General features: G+C 54.3%; 1 protein-coding gene across 1 annotated transcript; it reads left to right on the plus strand.

The window, feature by feature from the left end:
- Positions 1–283: 283 nt before the first annotated feature.
- Positions 284–17,336, plus strand: DCST2 (DC-STAMP domain containing 2; the record flags this gene model as incomplete). Its single annotated transcript, XM_080691581.1, has 17 exons — positions 284–551; positions 655–825; positions 3,140–3,241; positions 3,829–4,026; positions 5,198–5,263; positions 5,602–5,815; positions 5,938–6,095; positions 7,448–7,612; positions 8,736–8,903; positions 8,995–9,095; positions 10,242–10,378; positions 11,432–11,559; positions 11,893–11,986; positions 12,096–12,236; positions 14,875–14,891; positions 15,959–16,018; positions 16,768–17,336. 17 exons carry the CDS (start codon positions 284–286, stop codon positions 17,334–17,336), a joined length of 2,757 nt encoding a protein of 918 aa, XP_080547707.1.
- Positions 17,337–17,794: the final 458 nt, after the last annotated feature.

The raw sequence follows: 17,794 nt of genomic DNA on the forward strand, positions 1-17,794 counted from the left end.
TAATACTGTTTGACCTTCAGAAGTGCTTCTCAGGAATCCCCCCCCCCCTTGTCTCAGAAGTCTCCTCGGGGACTTCTGGGACCGGAGGTCCTTGTGAGTGAAGTGAGGGTCTGCTGTCCCCTCTGCCCACACCTGAGATCTGTCTTCTAATCCCTGGGCTCTGAGACATGGAGTTCCAAGACACACAATACAAGTAAGCGCTCCAGAACCTGAGAACCAGGCGAGGAATTCCGGGCTCAGGAGGGTGTCTCCCAGACACAGGCAGGCATTGGTCCCAGCAGCCATGGCCCAGGCCCTGCTGGGAGCTGCACAGCCCAAGGGGCAGGAGGAGCCCAGCATGGCGCGGGCCGTGGTCCGCAGTGTCAGCGGCTTTGTCCTGGGCTTGTCCTTGGCCACGGCCTTCGGGCTCCTGGAGCTCCTGGTGGAGGGCCACAGCCCCTGGGGCTGCCTGGTGGGCACCGTCACCCTGGCCGCCTTCCTCAGCCTGGGCATGGGCTTCTCCCGCCAGGTGCGAGCCACAGTCTTCCTGACGCTGCCCCAGGCCTTCTCAAGTGAGCCGGGGCGCCCGAGGCGGGGCGGAGGGCTGCAGCCTCTGGAAGGGGCTCGCTGCTCCGCTGGGCTGGGATCCTCGCCATCATGGCGCTGTCTCCCCAGGGCAGGGACAGACGCTGCTGCTGCTGGCTGCTTTTGGCTTGGTGCTGCAGGGGCCCTGTGCCAACACCCTGCGCAACTTCACCAGGGCCAGCGAGGCCGTGGCCTGTGGGGCCGAGCTGGCCCTCAACCAGACAGCCGAGGTGCTGCAGCGGGCCAAGCAGCCGCTTGTCAGTAAGCACCGCAGACTGCCTCCAGCCCCTTCCTCTAGGCTGGTACCACCAGCTCATCTGCAGCCTTTGGGCTGGAAAGGGACTTCTGAGTCCATCCAACCCCACTTTTTTTGTTTTAATCCCTTTTTAATATCAGCAATTGGATCCAGGGCATCCTACCTCCAAGCTATACCCCCCAACCCTTTTTAAGTTTTATTTTATTTTATTTGCATGTCTGGGGATGGAACCCAGGGGCATTCGATCTCTGAGCTACACCCCATGCCCTATTTTTATTCTTTAACTTGAAACAGGGTCTCACTGAGTTGCACAGGGCCTCACTAAGTAGCTGAGGCTGTCCGAGAACCACGATCCTCCAGTCTCAGCCTCCCGAATGCTGGGATTACAAGTGTGCACCACCATGCCTGGCTAGTTTTTATTTTATTTATTTATTTATTTATTTATTTATTTATTTATTTATTATTACTTTTGGTGATACTGGGGTGGAGCCCAGAGGCTTCCTACCTCCGGGCTATACTCCCAGACCTTTTTTATATTTTATTTGGAAACAGGGTCTCACTAAGTTGCTGAGAGCCTCACTAAGTAGCTGAGGCTGGCTTCGAACCTGTGTGATCCTCCTGTCTCTGCCTCCCAAGCGCGGGGATTATAAGCGTGCGCCACCACGCCCGGCTTTATTTTAATTAATTTGTGGTACTGGGATTGAACCCAGGGGCATTCTACCCCTGAGCTAGACCACCAGCTCTATTTGTGTGTGTGTGTGTGTGTGTGTGTGTGTGTGTGTGTGTGTGTGTGTGTAGTACTGAGGATGGAACCCAGGGGTACTCTACCTCTGAGCTATATCCCCAGTCCTATTTTATTTTTATATTTATTTATGTATTTATTTATTTTTGTGGTACTAGGGATGGAACCCAGGGGCATTCTACCTCTGAACTACACCCCCAGCCCTAGTTTTTATTCTTTATTTTGAAACAGGGCCTCACTGAGTAGCTGAGGCTGACCACAAACCCTGATCCTCCTGTCTCAGCCTCCCGAATGCTGGGATTACAAGCGTGCGCCACCACGCCCAGCTATTAGTTTTTATTTTAGTTAGTTAATTAATTTTTGGTACTGGGAATTGAACCCAGGGACAATTTACACCTAAGCTCGATCACCAGCTTTATTTTTTTTTTAATGTTTATGTGGTACTGAGGATGAAACCCAGAGGCACTCTACCTCTGAGGTACACCCCCAGTCCTATTTTATTTGTTTGTTTGTTTGTTTATTTATTTATTTTTGCAGTACTGGGATGGAACCCAGGGACATTCTATCACCAAACTATACCCCCAGCCCTAAATCTTTTCTTTCTTTCTTTCTTTTGCGGGTTTGGGGATGGAACCCAGGGGCATTTGACCTCCAAGCTACATCCTTGCTCTATTATTTATTTATTTATTTATTTATTTATTTATTTATTTTGGTGGTACTGGGGTTCCTGGAAGCCCTTCTACCTCCGGGCTACACTCCCAGACCTATTTTTTATTTTTGGAAACAGGGTCTCTTAAGCCAGCACGGCTGGCTTCGAACCTGCGCGATCCTTCTGTTTCCGGCTTCCCAAGAGCAGGGATTACAAGCGTGCGCCACCACGCCGGGCTCCCCTGCCCTCTTTTTTTTCTTTATTTTGAAACAAAGTCTCACTAGGTTGATGAAACTATCACTACTTCTTGAGGCTGTCCTCAAATCTTCCATCGTCCCACCTCAGCCTGGGATTACTCCCGGCCTATTTATTTTTATTTTTTATATTTATTTATTTATTTTTGTGGTTCTAGGGATGGAACCCAGAGGCCTCCTACCTCTGGGCTACACTCCCAGACCTACTTTATATTTTATTTGGAAACAGGGTCTCGCTAAAGTTGCTGAGAGCCTCACTAAGTAGCTGAGGCTGGCTTCGAACCTGTGCGATCCTCCTGTCTCAGCCTCTCAAGTGCGGGGATTACAAGCCTGCGCCACCATGTCTGGCATCTATTTTATTTTTAATTTGGAAAGAGGGTGTCACTAAGTTTTTGAGAGCCTCGCTAAGTTGCCAAGGCTGGCCTCAAGCCTGGGATCCTCCTGTTTCAGCCTCCCACATACTGGGACTACAAGTGTGTGCCACCATGCCAGGCCCTGGCCCAAGCTCCTTACCTTTGCTATCTGGCCTCCTTCATGGCTGAATGAACCATCTCCCAGAACCAGGCGTGCAGACTCCCACTTCTGGGGTTGCAGCCCCTTCTCCACTCCCTACCCCAGGGGCGATGGCTTCTGGAGGAGGAGACCCCACAGTGCCCCTGCCCGCTTCCCCTCAGGTGCCCTGAACAAGATTAAAGATATTGCCCAGAGGGCCAAAGCTGTAGCTGACCGGATCCGCAAGTTCTTTCGGTCGATCATGGATGGTGTCAAACATGTGGGTGAGTATGTCGAGGCTGTTCTTGGAGGTCAGATTGCATCCAGGGGTTTTACTTTGCTCCTGTGCAGGCCCGAGGGGGGCTGAGGGGTACTGAGCACTAACCCCTGAGCACACACAGCAGGTCCTTCTCCAGCCTTAGATTGAGTTGGGGGGCCCTGAGGTATTTTTGTTGTTTCAGTACTGGGGATGGAACCCAGAGGCATTTGACCTCCGAGCTACACCCCCAGCCCTATTTTTATTCTTTATTTTGAAACAGGGTCTCACTGAGTTGCAGAGGGCCTCGCTAAGTAGCTGATGCTGTCCGCGAACCTCAATCTTCCTGTCTCAGCCTCCCAAATGCTGGGATTACAAGTGTGTGCCACCATGTCTGATTCAGCCCTATTTTTTGTCCTTTATTTTGAAACAGGGTCTCACTGAGTTACAAAGGGCCTCACTAAGTAGCCGAGGCTGCCCGCGAATTGCGATCCTCCCGTCTCAGCCTCCCGAATGCTGGGTTTACAAGCATGCGCCACCACGCCGGGCTCCCTGAGCCCCCTGAGAGAGGCGCTGGGACCCCCGCCCCTTTACCAGCCCCACAACTGTCCCCAGCCAGGACCCTGCGGAACGTGTGGTACTGGCTTCTGCACATTGGTGATGTGTGCAACGCGGAGCTGGGCAACCCCTACCAGAAGTGTGCGCGGGTGTTCGACGGCGCCAAGGACGACTGCATGCGGGCCATACCGCAGGCCTACCATCTGTGCTACGTCCTCATGCCCATCAAACTGGCGCTCTGCGGACTTGCCAGCTGTGAGCGGCCCGGGCTCCCAGGCAGGGCGGAGGCACCGGGCGATGGGGGGCCATGGGGAGACCTGAGGATAGGCTGGAGGGGGGACCCAGGAGACCAGCACGGAGCAACCCCTAAGGATGCTGGGCTCGGTATGGGAGTGGACGATAGCAAGGGACCAACCTTGAGGGAGGACAAGAGAGATGCTGAGGTACCTGGGGTTGAATCCAAGTATGCTCTACCTCTGAGCTACACCCTCAGTCCTATTTTTTATTTTATTTATTTATTTTGGTGGTACTGGGGTTTCTGGAAGCCCTTCTACCTCCAGGCTATACTCCCAGACCTATTTTTACATTTTTATTTGGAAACAGGGTCTCCTAAACCAGCGCGCGCGGCTGGCTTCGAACCTGCGCGATCCTCCTGTCTCTGCCTCCCAAGCGCGGGGATTACAAGCGTGCGCCACCACGCCCGGCCTATTTTTATTTTGAAACAGGGTATCTTTAGGTTGATGAGAGTCTCACTACTTGCTGAGGCTGTTCTTGAACCTGTGATCTCCTGTCTCTGCCTCCCAAGCACTGGGATTACAGGTGTGTGCCACCACACCAGGCGGCTAAAAGGAGTTTTGTTTTGTTTTGTTTTGTTTTTGGCAGTTTTGGGGATGGAACCCAGGGGCATTTTACCTTTGAGCTACACCCCCCAGCCCTAGTTTTTATTCTTTATTTTGAGACAGTGTCTCACTAAGTTGCAGAGGGCCTAAGTGGCTGAGGCTGGCCACGAACCACAATCCTCCTTTCTCAGCTTCCCAAATCCTGGGATAACAAGTGTGCACCACCACACCCGGCTGGCTAAAAAGTTTTAAGCAAAACGTAGAGGCCAGTCGAAAGAGAGCAGGCCCGTGCGGCATGTTGGTGCATGCCTGTAATCCCATACTTGGGAGGCTGAGACAAGAGGATGGCAGATTCCAGGCCAGGCTCTGCAAATTGTGAGACCCATCAACCTGAAGGGACTCTATTAAAATAAAAATAAAAATAGGGCTGGGGTTGTAGCTCAGAGGTAGAATACCCCTGAGTTCAATTTTCAGTACCACCATCACCAAAAAAATAGAAGACAAGAAGTCTTGGAGGCTCTATGACAAGAGGGTCTCCGGGGGAGGCAGGAGGCGTGCCCCGAGGCTCAGCAGTCTCTGGCTGTCAGTGGTCCAGGTCTTCTGCGTCATCCCCCAGTACATCCAGCCCTTCTTGCGCCAGACCATCGGCATCCGTGAGTGACCCCCTGCCCCAGCCCACCCCTGAGGATGCCAGAGCAGGAGGGGCCCTCGAGAGGGGGCCCAGGGCAACACCTCGATAGAGGCCTGCCACGGTCAGACAGAGCAGGGTGGGAGGGGCGTAGGTCTCCCGCCCCAGGCTCAGGTCCTGGAAGTCATTTATTATCAGTTGGGTGCCCGGCGTAATGTGGGGTGCCGAGCACGCTCTGGGGGGCGGCTTCCTCTCCTTCCCAGTCCACTGCTGGCCCAGACCCAAGGGGGCATGGGAGCTCTGCCCCCCCACCCCCGCTGAGTGTCGCTGCTAATAATGTCTCTCCTGGTCTTGCTGGCGCAGCCGTGGTGAAGCTGATCAACAGGGTGCGTCAGGAGTTCGAGTTCAACATGACCGCCACCCACCACTTCTCTGTGGACCTCAACGCCTCCCGGAGCCTATCCCAGGTGGCGCTGGACCTGCAGGAGGCCGTCAGCATGAAGCTGCACCGCGCCCGGGAGGTCCTGGCGCTGATGGGCTACACCACGCCTGTGCTGCTGACGCTCCTGTACCTCCAGTGAGGGGCCGCTACGGGGCGCGGGGCCAGCCCCGTCATCCTGGGAGGCTGTGGGGGGGCAGGGGACTCCCATCAGGTCCGTTCTGGGGTGCTGAGGGGCTGCCTTGAACTCCACCCGCCAGAGCCCTGTTTTACCGCTACGGTTACCTGAGCTGGGATGATTTTGACAACATCTACATCACCAGCCGCTTCCTGCGCCTGGAGGCTGCCCGCGCCAAGGCGGGCCTGGCCACGGTGCTACCGCTCAGCGCTCACGAGGCCCAGCGCTACATCCAGCCAGGTGAGGGCCCTGTGGGCAGGAGAGAAGGGCTCCGAGAGAGGCCAGGGCTGCCCCAACCCCGAGGCCCCGCCATGGACGGACGGGGCTCAGGATGGACGCGGAGCAAGACCAAAGGAGGAGAGCTCACCCAGGGGCGATGCACGCCTGTAATACCAGTACTTGGGAGGCTGAGGCAGGAGGATCGCGGTTCCCCGACAGCCTCAGCTACTACTTAGGGCCTTTGCAAATCAGTGAGACCCTGTTTCAAAATAAAAAATAAAAAATAGGGTTGGAATGTAGCATAGAGGTAGAATGCCCCTGGGTTTCATCTCCAGTAACAGACACACACACACACACACACACACACACACACACACAGGTGAGAAAGTGCTAATATGATCTTTTCCATGGGAAAAATAAAGAATAAGCTGGGTGTGGTGGCGCACACTTGTAATCCCAGTATTTTGAAGGCTGAGACAGGAGGCTCCTGCTCAGCAACTTAGTGAGACCGTTTCCAATCAAAATATAAAATAGGTCTGGGAGTATAGCCCGGAGGTAGAAGGCCCCTGGGTTCTATCCCCAGGACCACACACACACATAAAATAAAATGAATAAATAAATAAATAGGGCTGAGGGTATAGCTTGGAGGTAGAATTCCCCTGGGTTCAATCCCTAGTACTACAAAATAGCAATAATAATAATAACAATAATAATAATAATGACGACGACGATGCCAGCCGTGGTGGCTCAGGCTTGTAATCCCAGCATTCGGGAGGCTGAGACCCGAGGATCATGGTTCGCAGACAGCCTCAGCTACTTAGTGAGGCCCTCTACAACTCAGTGAGACCCTGTTTCAAAATAAAGAATAAAAAATAGGGTGGGGGGTGTGGCTCGGAGGTCAAATGCCCCTGGGTTTCATCTCCAGACCCACAAAAATAAATAAATAAATAAATATAAAAAGGGCTGCGAGTGTAGCTGAGTGGGTTCGATTCCTAGTACTGCAAAAAGTAAGTCAGCTAACATGGTGGCACATGCCTGTAATTCCAGTACTTGGGAGGCTGAAACAGGATACTTATTATCCTGTATCCAGGTCAAAGTCATAACATAATAGTGAGCTAAAGGTCACAGATCTGAAGCCAGCCTCGGCAACTTAGTGAGAGCCCGTTTCCAAACTTAAAAGGGGTCACTCAGCGATAAATGCCCTATATTCAATCTCTAGCACAAGTGAACAAACGTACAGATAAATCTCTTGCCCTTGCCCAGCCCCCAGATGAGCAAACAGGCCTGGGTCTGCTGGGGCAGGAGCCTTCCTGGCTCTGGGCCTGGTGGCGGGAGAACTGGGGCGCATCCTCCTGACCCCCCCGGCCCCCTAGGCTCCATCTTCCTGTCCCAGTGGGAGCAGATTTTTTACACACTGGAGCTCTTCAGCCTCATTCGCCACCTGGTCCTTGTGCTGCTCCTGGTCATCCTGGACTATGCGGTCTTCTGGGTGCTGGACCTGGCCCGGTACCAGCTGCAGGGAGAGATCGTGGCCCGCAGTGAGTGTCCGCACCTCCGCCCCGGGGTGCCCATCCCGCCTCCTCTCCCTCGGCCGTCTGTCCTGGAACCCACTTGATGTCCCCTCTCCCGGCCCTAACCTTTGCCTACTTGCACCTGTATCCAGGGCAAAGTCATGGCGTAACAGGGTGAGCCAAAGTTCCAAGCCCGGTTTGTAGTGGCGCACGCTTTTAATCCCAGTACTTGGGAGGCCGAGACAGGAGGATGGCAGGTTCCAGGCAGCCTAAGCAACTTAGTGAGGCCCTGTTTCCAAATAAAAAAGGAGGGCTGGAATCTAGCTCAAAGGTAGAATACACCTTAGGTTAAATCTCTAGCATCAAATAAATAAATACAGCCAGGCGTGGTGGCGCATGCTTGTAATCCCAGCATTCGGGAGGCTGAGACAGGAGGATCATGGTTCGCGGGGAGCCTCAGCTACTTAGTGAGGCCCTTTGCAACTCAGTGAGACCCTGTTTCAAAATAAAGAATAAAATATGGGGCTGGGGTGTAGCCTGGAGGTATTCTGGAATGCTCCTGGGTTCCATCCCCAAATCCCCAGTACCGCCAAAAAAAAAAAAAAAAAAAGCTGGGCGTGGTGGCGCAGGCTTGTAATCCCTTAATTTGGGAGGCTGAGACAGAAGGATCATGGTTCCCAGACAGCCTCAGCTATTTAGTGAGGCCCTCTGCAACTCAATGAGACCCTGCTTCAAAAAATAAATAGTAAAAAAGAGGGCTGGGGTGTGTGTAGCTTGGAGGTAGACTGCCCCTGGGTTCAATCCTCAATGCTACAAAAGAAAGAAAAATAACAGGGATGGGGGTGAGGGTCAGAGCTGTTTTATGGGAAGAGGCTAAGGTTAGTGAACAAACACCCCATGCATGTGGGGTAGGCCAGCCGACCTTGCTTACTCACCAGTAGGGCCATCTTAGATCTGGTGGACCGGGGGAGACGACCAGACACCAGCGCCACCCACCCATTATGGAACCAGTCCCAGGACTGGGACTGGGGTCAGGCCTTGGGGACCTTGAGGGTATCCAGCCGTCACTGTGAGCCACAGGCTCCACCGCACAGCCTGTGTGCCCTCTGCATGCCATCGGTCACGCGTGGCCCTCACCCTCCTGCGGCAGGCCCCGTGTTAGTGTCCATAACCGTGGAAGGGACGGGCTACACGGGGAGCATTTACCGCGACCTGGTGTCGGCGTTTGATGTCCTCCAGCAAGGCAACATCAGCATCCTGTCCCGGCGCTGCCTCCTGCGCCCCTCCGAGCCGGAGGCCACCGGCTACGTGGTCATCGGTACCCGCCATGCCCAGGGCCCGGGGCGGAGGGCAGAGGCCGGGGCCGGGGCGCCTGGTGCCCAGCAGCGCTCAGTGCCGCTCGCCCCCAGGTACCATGTACGGCCTGTGCTGTTTCGTCACCCTGTTCGGCAGCTATATCAGCCGGCTGCGGAGGGTAATCTGTGCCTCCTACTACCCGTCCCGGGAGCAGGTGAGGGGCATAGTGGCTGCCATGACCTACCTCTCTGCAGGGTCTTTGGGTTGAATTCCAAAGCCAGCTCGCTATATCCATGATAGGGAAAGGTACCTCCGGGGGGCAGGGTTTCCTGACATAGAGTGGGCCTCCACTGGTTTTTTATTTTTATTTTTTGTGGTACTGGGGATGAGACCCAGGGACATTTTACCTCTGAGCTACACCCCCAGCCCTATTTTTTAATTAATTAATTAATTTATTTATTTATTTATTTTGTGGTACTAGGATGGGACCCAGGGGCATTCTACCTCTGAGCTACACCTCCAGCCCTATTTTTTTAATTCTTTTTTAAATTTTATTTATTTATTTTGTGGTACTGGGATGGGACCCAAGGGCATTCTACCACCAAGCTACACCCTAGCCCTATTTTTTTATTCTTTATTTCAGAACAGGGTCTAAGTTGCAGAGGGCCTCACCAAGCAGCTGAGGCTGGCTTTGAACCTGTGATCCCTGCAATCCTCCCATCTCAGCTTCCCAAATGCTGGGCTTACTAGTGTGCGCCATCACATCGGAGCTACTTTTTTATTTTGAAACGTGAATTCCCTAGGCTGCTGAAAGGCTTGTTAAGTTACTGAGGCTGGGCTAGAACCTGTGATCCTCCTGTCTCAGCCTCCCAAGTACTGGGATTACAAGCATGCTTCACCACACCTGGCCTTAAGGAAACTCATATTAAGGAAAGAATCAATTGCTAAGAGCAAGGCGTGGTGGTGCATGCTTGTAATTCCAGTACTTGGGAGGATAAGACAGGAGGATCATAGGTTTAAGAACAGCCTCAGCAACAGGTTGAGACTCTCAGCAACTCAGTGAGACCCTGTCTTAAATGATAAAGTATAGCTGGAGGTGTAGCTCAGAGGTAGAATGCCCTGGGCTCATTCCTAGTACCAAGAAGGAAAAGGAAAGAAAAAAGGTGTTATAGAAACCCAGAGGGGGAGTGCGTAATTTCACTTGGGGAAGTCCAGAAGGCTTTCCGGAGGGTCATGTAACCTAAGCCTAGAAAATTCCTAGGAGTTAGACAAAAGGAAAGATAGAGTGCTGGATGCCTAGAGCATGCCTAGTGGATGAGACAGGTCCAGTGTGCCCACCGACCTCACCTCTCCTCATCAGGAGAGGATCTCCTACCTCTACAACACGCTGCTGAGCCGCCGGACCAACCTGCAGGCTGTCCTGCAGCGAGCAGTGAGGCGGCGGGGAGCCGACCGTGGCCCCGTGAGCGTGAGCGTCCTCCAGGTGCTGGCCAGCCGGTGAGCCACGCCCTTCCCTACAGAGCTGCTGCTGAGAGTGGGCAGAAAAAGAACCAGAGGTCAAAACGGATCACTGCTGCTGGGTGTGGTGGCGCTACCTTGGAATCCCAGTACATGGGAGGCTGAGACGGGAGGATCGCAGGTTCAAAGCCAGCCTCAGCAGTGTAGGCCCTTAGCAACTTAGTGAGACACCATTTCTTTCTTCTTCTTTTTTTTTTTTTTTTTTTGTGGTACTGGGGTTCCTGGAAACCCTTCTACTTCCGGGCTATACTCCCAGACCTTATTTTTATACTTTTTTATGTGGAAACAGGGTCTCTTAAGCCAGTGCGGCTGGCTTCGAACATGCGCGATCCTCCTGTCTCCACCTCCCAAGCACAGGGATTACAAGTGTGCGCCACCACACCCGGCCTGTGAGACCCTGTTTCTGAATAAAACAGTAAAAATAGGTCTGGGAAGCTGGCCGTGGTGGCACGAGCTTGTAATCCCAGCAGGATTTAGGAGGCTGAGACGGGAAGATCGCAGGTTCGTGGCCAGCCTCAGCTTCTTAGTGAGGCTCTCAGCAATTTAATGAGACCCTGTTTCAAAATAAAGGAAGCTGAGTGTGGTGGCGCACGCTTGTAATCCCAGTACTTGGGAGGCTGAGTCAGGAGGATCACACAGGTCCGAAGCCAGCCTCAGCAGCTTAGTGAGGCTCTCAGCAACTGAGGGTGTAGCCCGGAGGTAGAAGGCCCCTGGGTTCCATCCCCAGTTCCACAAAAAATAAAAAAGTAAAATAAATAGCCGGGCGTGGTGGGGCATGCTTGTAATCCCAGCATTTGGGAGGCTGAGACAGGAGGATTGCAGTTCAAGGACAGGTTCAGCGACTTAGTGAGGCCCTTTGCAACTCAGTGAGACCCTGTTTCAAAATAAAAAATAAAAAATAGGGCTGGGGTGTAGCTCGGAGGTAGAATGCCCCTGGGTTCCATCCTCAGACTCGCAAAAAAAAAAAAAAAAAAAATAATAATAATAATAATAGTGGCTGGGTGTCGGGGTCATCCATCCCCTTGCTTACAGGTGCCGATGCCTGTGGCCATTTGTCAGTCACACTGAGTGGCGTCAGGCCCATTGCCTGGGCTGTGGGCAGCCCCAAGACAACAGGGACGAGGAGAACTTTGTGTACTGTAGCACCCCAGGCTGTAGAGGTGAGCCCCCTCCATCCCCCGGAAGGGCGCCTCTCCCTGCTGGGACTCACTGTATTTGCTTGTGACAATGGACCACCAGGGTCCTTCCCTGGTGAACTAGTCTCCGGCCTCACCTTTTGAGCCTTCCCCTCATGACTATGCATGTGCTCATTTGCATAGCGCTTTTTTTTTCTCCTCCTGGGTATGACCGGGATTCACAGATGAGGGGTATTGGGGCAGTGCCCTGGTGTGATGCTTGACCAGGACAGTCCCTCTAGGAGTGGGGGTGGGCTGGGAACCGGGAGCCCTGGGGCCCATGGGAGCTCAGGATCCCCTTCCCGCGGGCCTCGCCAGGTCTCTACTGCACCACCTGCTTCGGCCTCCTCGACAACACCTGCCCCATGTGTGCATCTCCCCTCTCCTACCTGGGGGACCTGGACCTGGAGCTGTGAGTTTTCAGTGACAGGGGAGGCTGGAACCTGGGGGGCCCGGGGCGGCAGAGGAAGCCACCGTTCCCCAAGGACTTCTGGGGCCACTGAGATGGGAGGCTTCTCCAGAGACTCCAGCGATGAGGAGGGCCCCCGGCTATGGCTGGCTGCAGCTCAGAGGAAGGGCCCCGAGCAGGAGCCAATGCTGCAGAAACAGACTCAAGACGTGTTGGACAGAAGACTCTCCGTGGACTCCAACTCTGAGTCCAGGTGAGTCCGAGCAGAAGTTCGCACCCAGTAGGTGGGTGTAGGGGCACGTGCCTGGAATCCCAGTACTTGGGAGGCTGAGACAGGAGGATGGCAGGTTTGAGGCTAGCTTCTGCAGCTTAGCAAAACCCTGTTTCCAAAAAAAAAAAAAAAAGAGCCAGGCATGGTGATGCACACCTGGAATCCTAGTTCTTGGGAGGCTGAGGCAGGAGATTGTAGGTTAGAGGTCAGTCTCAGCAACTTAGCAAAACCCTCTGCAACTTTAGTGAGGCCTTGTTAAAAAAAAAAAAAAAAAAAAAGCTGGGTGTGGTGGTGCACGCTTGTAATCCCCGCACTTGGGAGGCTGAGACAGGAGGATCGCACAGGTTCAAAGCCAGCCTCAGCTACTTAGTGAGGCTCTCAGCAACTTAGTGAGACCCTGTTTCCAAATAAAATAGAAAATAGGTCTGGGAGTGTAGCCTGGAGGTAGAAAGCCCCTGGGTTCCATCCCAAGACCTGCCAAAAAAAAAATAATAAAAAAGATTGGAAAGTGACATGTTGCTGTGTAGTGTGTGTGTGTGTGTGTGTGTGTGTGTGTGTGTGTGTGTGTGTGTTACTGGGAATGGAACCCAGAGGCATCTACCTCTGAGCTACACCCCAGCCCCATTTTTTAGTCTTTGAGACAGGGTCTCACTGAGTTGCAAAGGGCCTCACTAAGTAGTAGCTGAGGCTGTCTGCGGTCCTCCTGTCTCAGCCTCCCGAATGCTGGGATTACAAGCGTGCGCCACCACGGAAACTACAAGCAAGGCAGAGGCTGGGCAAGTCTGTCTTGGTCCAGAAATCAGTAAGGGCCTGGGACCTAGGTGCAGAAGAGGCCTGGGATTTATGCTCAGCACTGAGCAGGTGTTGGGGCAGGTGGAGAAACAGGCTCTGGGGGAAGAAGACTGGCCCAGTTGAGACCTGTGAAGTATGTGTGGGGCGCCCAGCTGGAGATGCCCAGGGGGCAGGTGGGAGGGTCAGGGATCTGGGCTGGAGGTGTCTCCTCTGAGCTTGTTGACTTAGAAACGGTAAGGAGAAGATGAGCAGGCCAGGTGTGGGTGGCACAAACCTGTAATTCCAGTACTTGGGAGGCTGAAACAGGAGGATAGCAGATTCAAGACCAGACTCAGCAATTTAGTGAGAACCTCAGGAACTTAATGAGACCCTGTTTCAAAATAAAAAATAAAAGCCGGGCGTGGCAGCGCACACCTGTAATCCCAGTATTTAGGAGGCTGAGACAGGAGGATAGTGCATGTTCAAAGCCAGCCTCAGCTACTTAGTGAGGCTCTCAGCAACTTAGTGAGACCCTGTTTCCAAATAAAATATAAAATAGGAAGCTGAGCGTGGTGGTGCACGCTTGTAATCCCAGCATTCGGAAGGCTGAGACCGGAGGATCATGGTTCATGGACAGCTTCGGCTACTTTGTGAGGCCCTCCGCAACTTAGTGAGACCCTGTTTCAAAATAAAGAATAAATGCCGGTTGTGGCTTGTAATCCCAGCATTGGAAGGCTGAGACAGGAGGATTGAGGTTGGCAGCTAGCCTCAGGTACTTAGTGAGACCCTCTGCAACTCAGTGAGCCCCTGTTTCCAAGTAAAGAATAAAAACTAGGGCTGGGAGTTTATCTCGGAGGTAGAATGCCTCTTTCTATCCCCAGTACCTCAAGAGAAAGAAAGAAACAAAGAAAGGAAAGAAAATAGGGAAGGGGGTATAGCTCGAAGGTCGAATGCCTCTGGCATCCATCCCCAGACCCACAAAAATAAATAAGTAAATAAATAAATAAAATAAAATTAAAATAAGAGCTGGGCATGGTGACACACACTCGTAATCCCAGCCTTTTGGGAGCCTGAGACAGGAGGATCATGGTTAGCTGAGACACAAATAAAGAGTAAAAAACAGGGATGGGGGTATTGCTCAGAAGTAGAATGTCTCTGCATTCCATTCCCAGTATCGCAAAATAAAATAAATTAAAATAAATAAAATACGTGTGGAGTGTTGCCCAGAGGCAGAAGGCCCCTGGGTTCCATCCCATTACCACAAAAATAAATAAATAAAGGGCTGGGGAGTGTAACTCAGAGGCAAAATGCCCCTGGGTACGATCACCAGTACCAATAAAATAAAATAAAAAGTAAAAAGATCTGGAAAGTAGGGTGTGATGGCGCAAGCCTGTAATCCCAGTACTTGGGGTGGGGGTGGAGGGCTGAGACAGGAGGATCCTAGGTTTGAGGCCAGCCTCAACAATGTAGCAAGACTCAGCAACCTGGCAACATGGTATTTCAAAACCAAAAATAAAGAGGGCAGGGTTTGCAGCTTGGAGGTAGAAGCCTTGGGCTCAATCCCTGGCATCACGCACATGCGCAGACACAGATTGGAGTCCAGCAGGGCTGAGTCAGGAGGTGGGAGCAGAGCAGGGCCCAGCGCGCTCCAGCCTGGTGGCTTTGCTTTTCTGTGTGGAGTAGAAGGCCAGGCCCTTGCTGAGAGTGGCACAAAGGTCCCCAAGGAGTGGGTGGCAGAGGTCAAACTACCGGCCGTGGGGAGCCTTTCCAGGTAGTGGTAAAGGCCCAGGTGGTTCTGAAAACCCGGCCCTGTGCCCTGGCATGTTGCCGATGTGGTTCTCGTTGGCAGAGGAGGGAAAGGCCAAGGTGAGGGGAGACTGGGACATCTTCAGTGAGTGGGGGATGCTGTCGTGGGGCATCTTGCTGAGACGTTGGGGCTGGCCGGTGCCCAGGAGGGAGAGCCGGCGGGCCTGGGGTGCCCAGCGTGGGCAAAGACAAAAAAGAACCCTGGCCAAAGCAGAGGCAATGCCTGGGCGGGAGCAGAGGGTGCAGGTCACTGTGGCCTAGGAGGGCACAGAGGTTAAGGGTCAGAGACTCAGATGGGCCCTCCCGGAAGGAGGCTGTACTGGACCACAGTGGACATCCTGGCTGGATTGATTCAAGGTGTCTGGGGGCCAGGGAGGGGGCTGCTGTGACAGCCAGGGGCTTTGCAAAATTAAAAAAAAAAAAATACTGTGGGCCAGCTGGGTTTGAGAAGGCTAAGCTGCCTCCGCTTGGAAGGATGAAAATTGTCCAGTGGGCACATTCCAGCGGGGACAGGTGGCAGAGGTCTTGTGGAGCCCAGCCGGCCGTTGAAGGGGAGGCAAAGCTTTATTTTATTTTATTTTTGCGATACAGGGGATGGAACCCAGAACATTCTACCTCCGGGCTACATACCCCCACCTTTTTTTTTTTTTTTTTTTTGCAATACTGGGGATCAAACCCAGGGTCACTATACCTCCAAGCTACACCCCCAGCCCTCTTTTTTAGTCTTTAAAAAAATTTTTTTTTCGTGGTACTGGGGGTGGAACTCAGGGGCTCTATTCCCAGACCTATTTTATATTTTATTTGAAAACAAGGTCTCACTAAGTTGCTGAGAGCCTCACTAGGTAGCTGAGGCTGGCTTGGAACCTGTGTGATCCTCCTGTTTCAGCCTCCCAAGAGCAGGGATTACAAGCATGTGTCACCACGCCTGGCAGTCTTTTTTATTTTTGAAACAGGGTCTCACTGAGTTGCAGAGGGCCTCACTAAGTAGTAGCTGAGGCTCTGGGTGAATTGTGAACTCCCGTCTCAGCCTCCCAAATGCTAGGATTCCAAGCGTGCGGACCACACCTGGCTCAAAGCTTTCTTTTAGAGGCCTCTGGGATGGTCACAGGTGGTCCTGCCCTTACTAGCGCCGGTGTCCGTGGGCATCAAGCCTAAAATCGGAAGATGTCTACAGCACGGGCGGGGTGGTGAGTGGGCCGTGAGAGCCGGGGCGCCCTATCTGAACAGACAGGTGTTCACCTGGGAAAACACCGCATCAGCACCTCCCGACTCTCCTCCCTAGTGACTCTGATGAAGAGAAGCAGCCGCCCCAGAGGGAGGACTCGCAGCAGTCCCTGCCTGCAGCCCAATGACCAGTGGGTGTTCCCAAGAACCTGGAGCCCCACAGACCACTCCAGAAACCTGCTGTCCCCAAAGCAGCCCCTTCTGCAGCCTCAGCGTCTCAGGTCCTCTCTCACCCCCCCCATTACTCCCCAAATAAACGAACCAAAAGTGGACACAGGTGTGAATCTTAAATTATTATTATTTCTTCCTGTCGCTTACACCCGAGGTGGGGGGACGGGGTGGGGGAAGGGAACAGGAGAGGGGGGGAGTGCCTCCCCCCCTAAGGCACTGACTAGGAAGCCGAAAGTGGGGAGAGGGGAGGCCATACTGTCCCCACTTTCTGAGGCTAGGCCCCAGGTCTCCCCGACCATGGACTTCCCATCACCTGAAATGCTAAGATGAGGCCCAGGGCACCCCACCTCCCCTCCCACCCCAATATATTACATCATCACTTTTTAAATAGATACAGGGACTGGTCCCACTACCCCTCCCTGTACCCCCTCCCCACTGATGGGGGTACCTGGGCAGCTGTGCAAACGGGCATCGGGGTGCATGGGAGGGGGGGCCTAAGGAGGGAGAGCACCGGGCCCTTGAACCTGCCCCTTCTGAGGAGGGGAGGGCACCAGGCCAAGGAGGGGCAAGTGCAAGGCGGAGCCCAGGCCGAGGGGTCCAGCACCCAGCGAGGAGGGGGCGGCGGGCCGACCCCCACCGCAGCAGATTTGGGTAGTTACCAATCTGAACCTAGATTTCAACGGGGCCAACAGAAGAGGCTATGTACAGAACGGGGGTGGGGAGATTCCGTCCGAAAGGCGGCGGAGGGGCGCCGGGCGGCCTGGAGCGGACACCGCTCGGCCGCGCCCCGCCGCCAGGGGGCGCCCGCCGCCCCGCCCCCCGCCCGGCGCCCCGCCAGCCCGGGGGCGGCGTGAGTCAGGGGCGGCCGCGGTGGCGGCTCCGGCTCGCACCTGGGCGGGGAGGAGGTGGGGAGGAGGAGAGGGCAGGCCGCCGCCCGGCCCGCCCTGCCCTCTGGCCCCCGCGAGGGAGCGGCGGGAACAAGACATTCCCTGCCCGGGGACGCGGGAGGGGCGGGCGCCGAGGAGCGCGGCTCCCGGCTGGGCGGGCCGCCCGCTGCCCCCGGGGGCGGGCGCGCCGAGCCACCCCGCCCCCTGCGCCGGGACCCCGTGACTCAGCGCGGGCGCCGGGCGGGGGGGACTGGATGGCTCCGGCCCGACAGGCCCAGTCCCCGACCTCCAACTTCCACCTGGCGCCCCCACCTCCGCTTCCTCCGCCGCCCCCTTTGCATAATTCATTGCGGGGGGGAGGGAAAGGGAACAGAAACCAGGAAGGAGGGGTCTCAGAGGGAGAGGCAGCCTTTCACCCCTTTACACAGCCAGAACCCCCCAGGGGCATGAGAGAGGGCAAGGCTTTGGTCCCAAGCCCCCCTAGGAACCCGCATAGCCGAAGTGGGACCCCACAAATCAGAAATACATTATTGCTTCTGCTCCCTAGGAGCAGCCCGGGACGGGGATCCCACCTTTACAAGAGAGCTGTAAATATATACATATCCTGTGTATCACTCTTTGGGGGGAGCACCCCAATCTGGGAGCTCGGACCCCAAACCTTCTGGGATTGGAATTGGGATG

This window comes from Muscardinus avellanarius (assembly GCF_963383645.1).
Source record: "Muscardinus avellanarius genome assembly, chromosome: 3".
NCBI classification, from domain to species: domain Eukaryota; kingdom Metazoa; phylum Chordata; class Mammalia; order Rodentia; family Gliridae; genus Muscardinus; species Muscardinus avellanarius.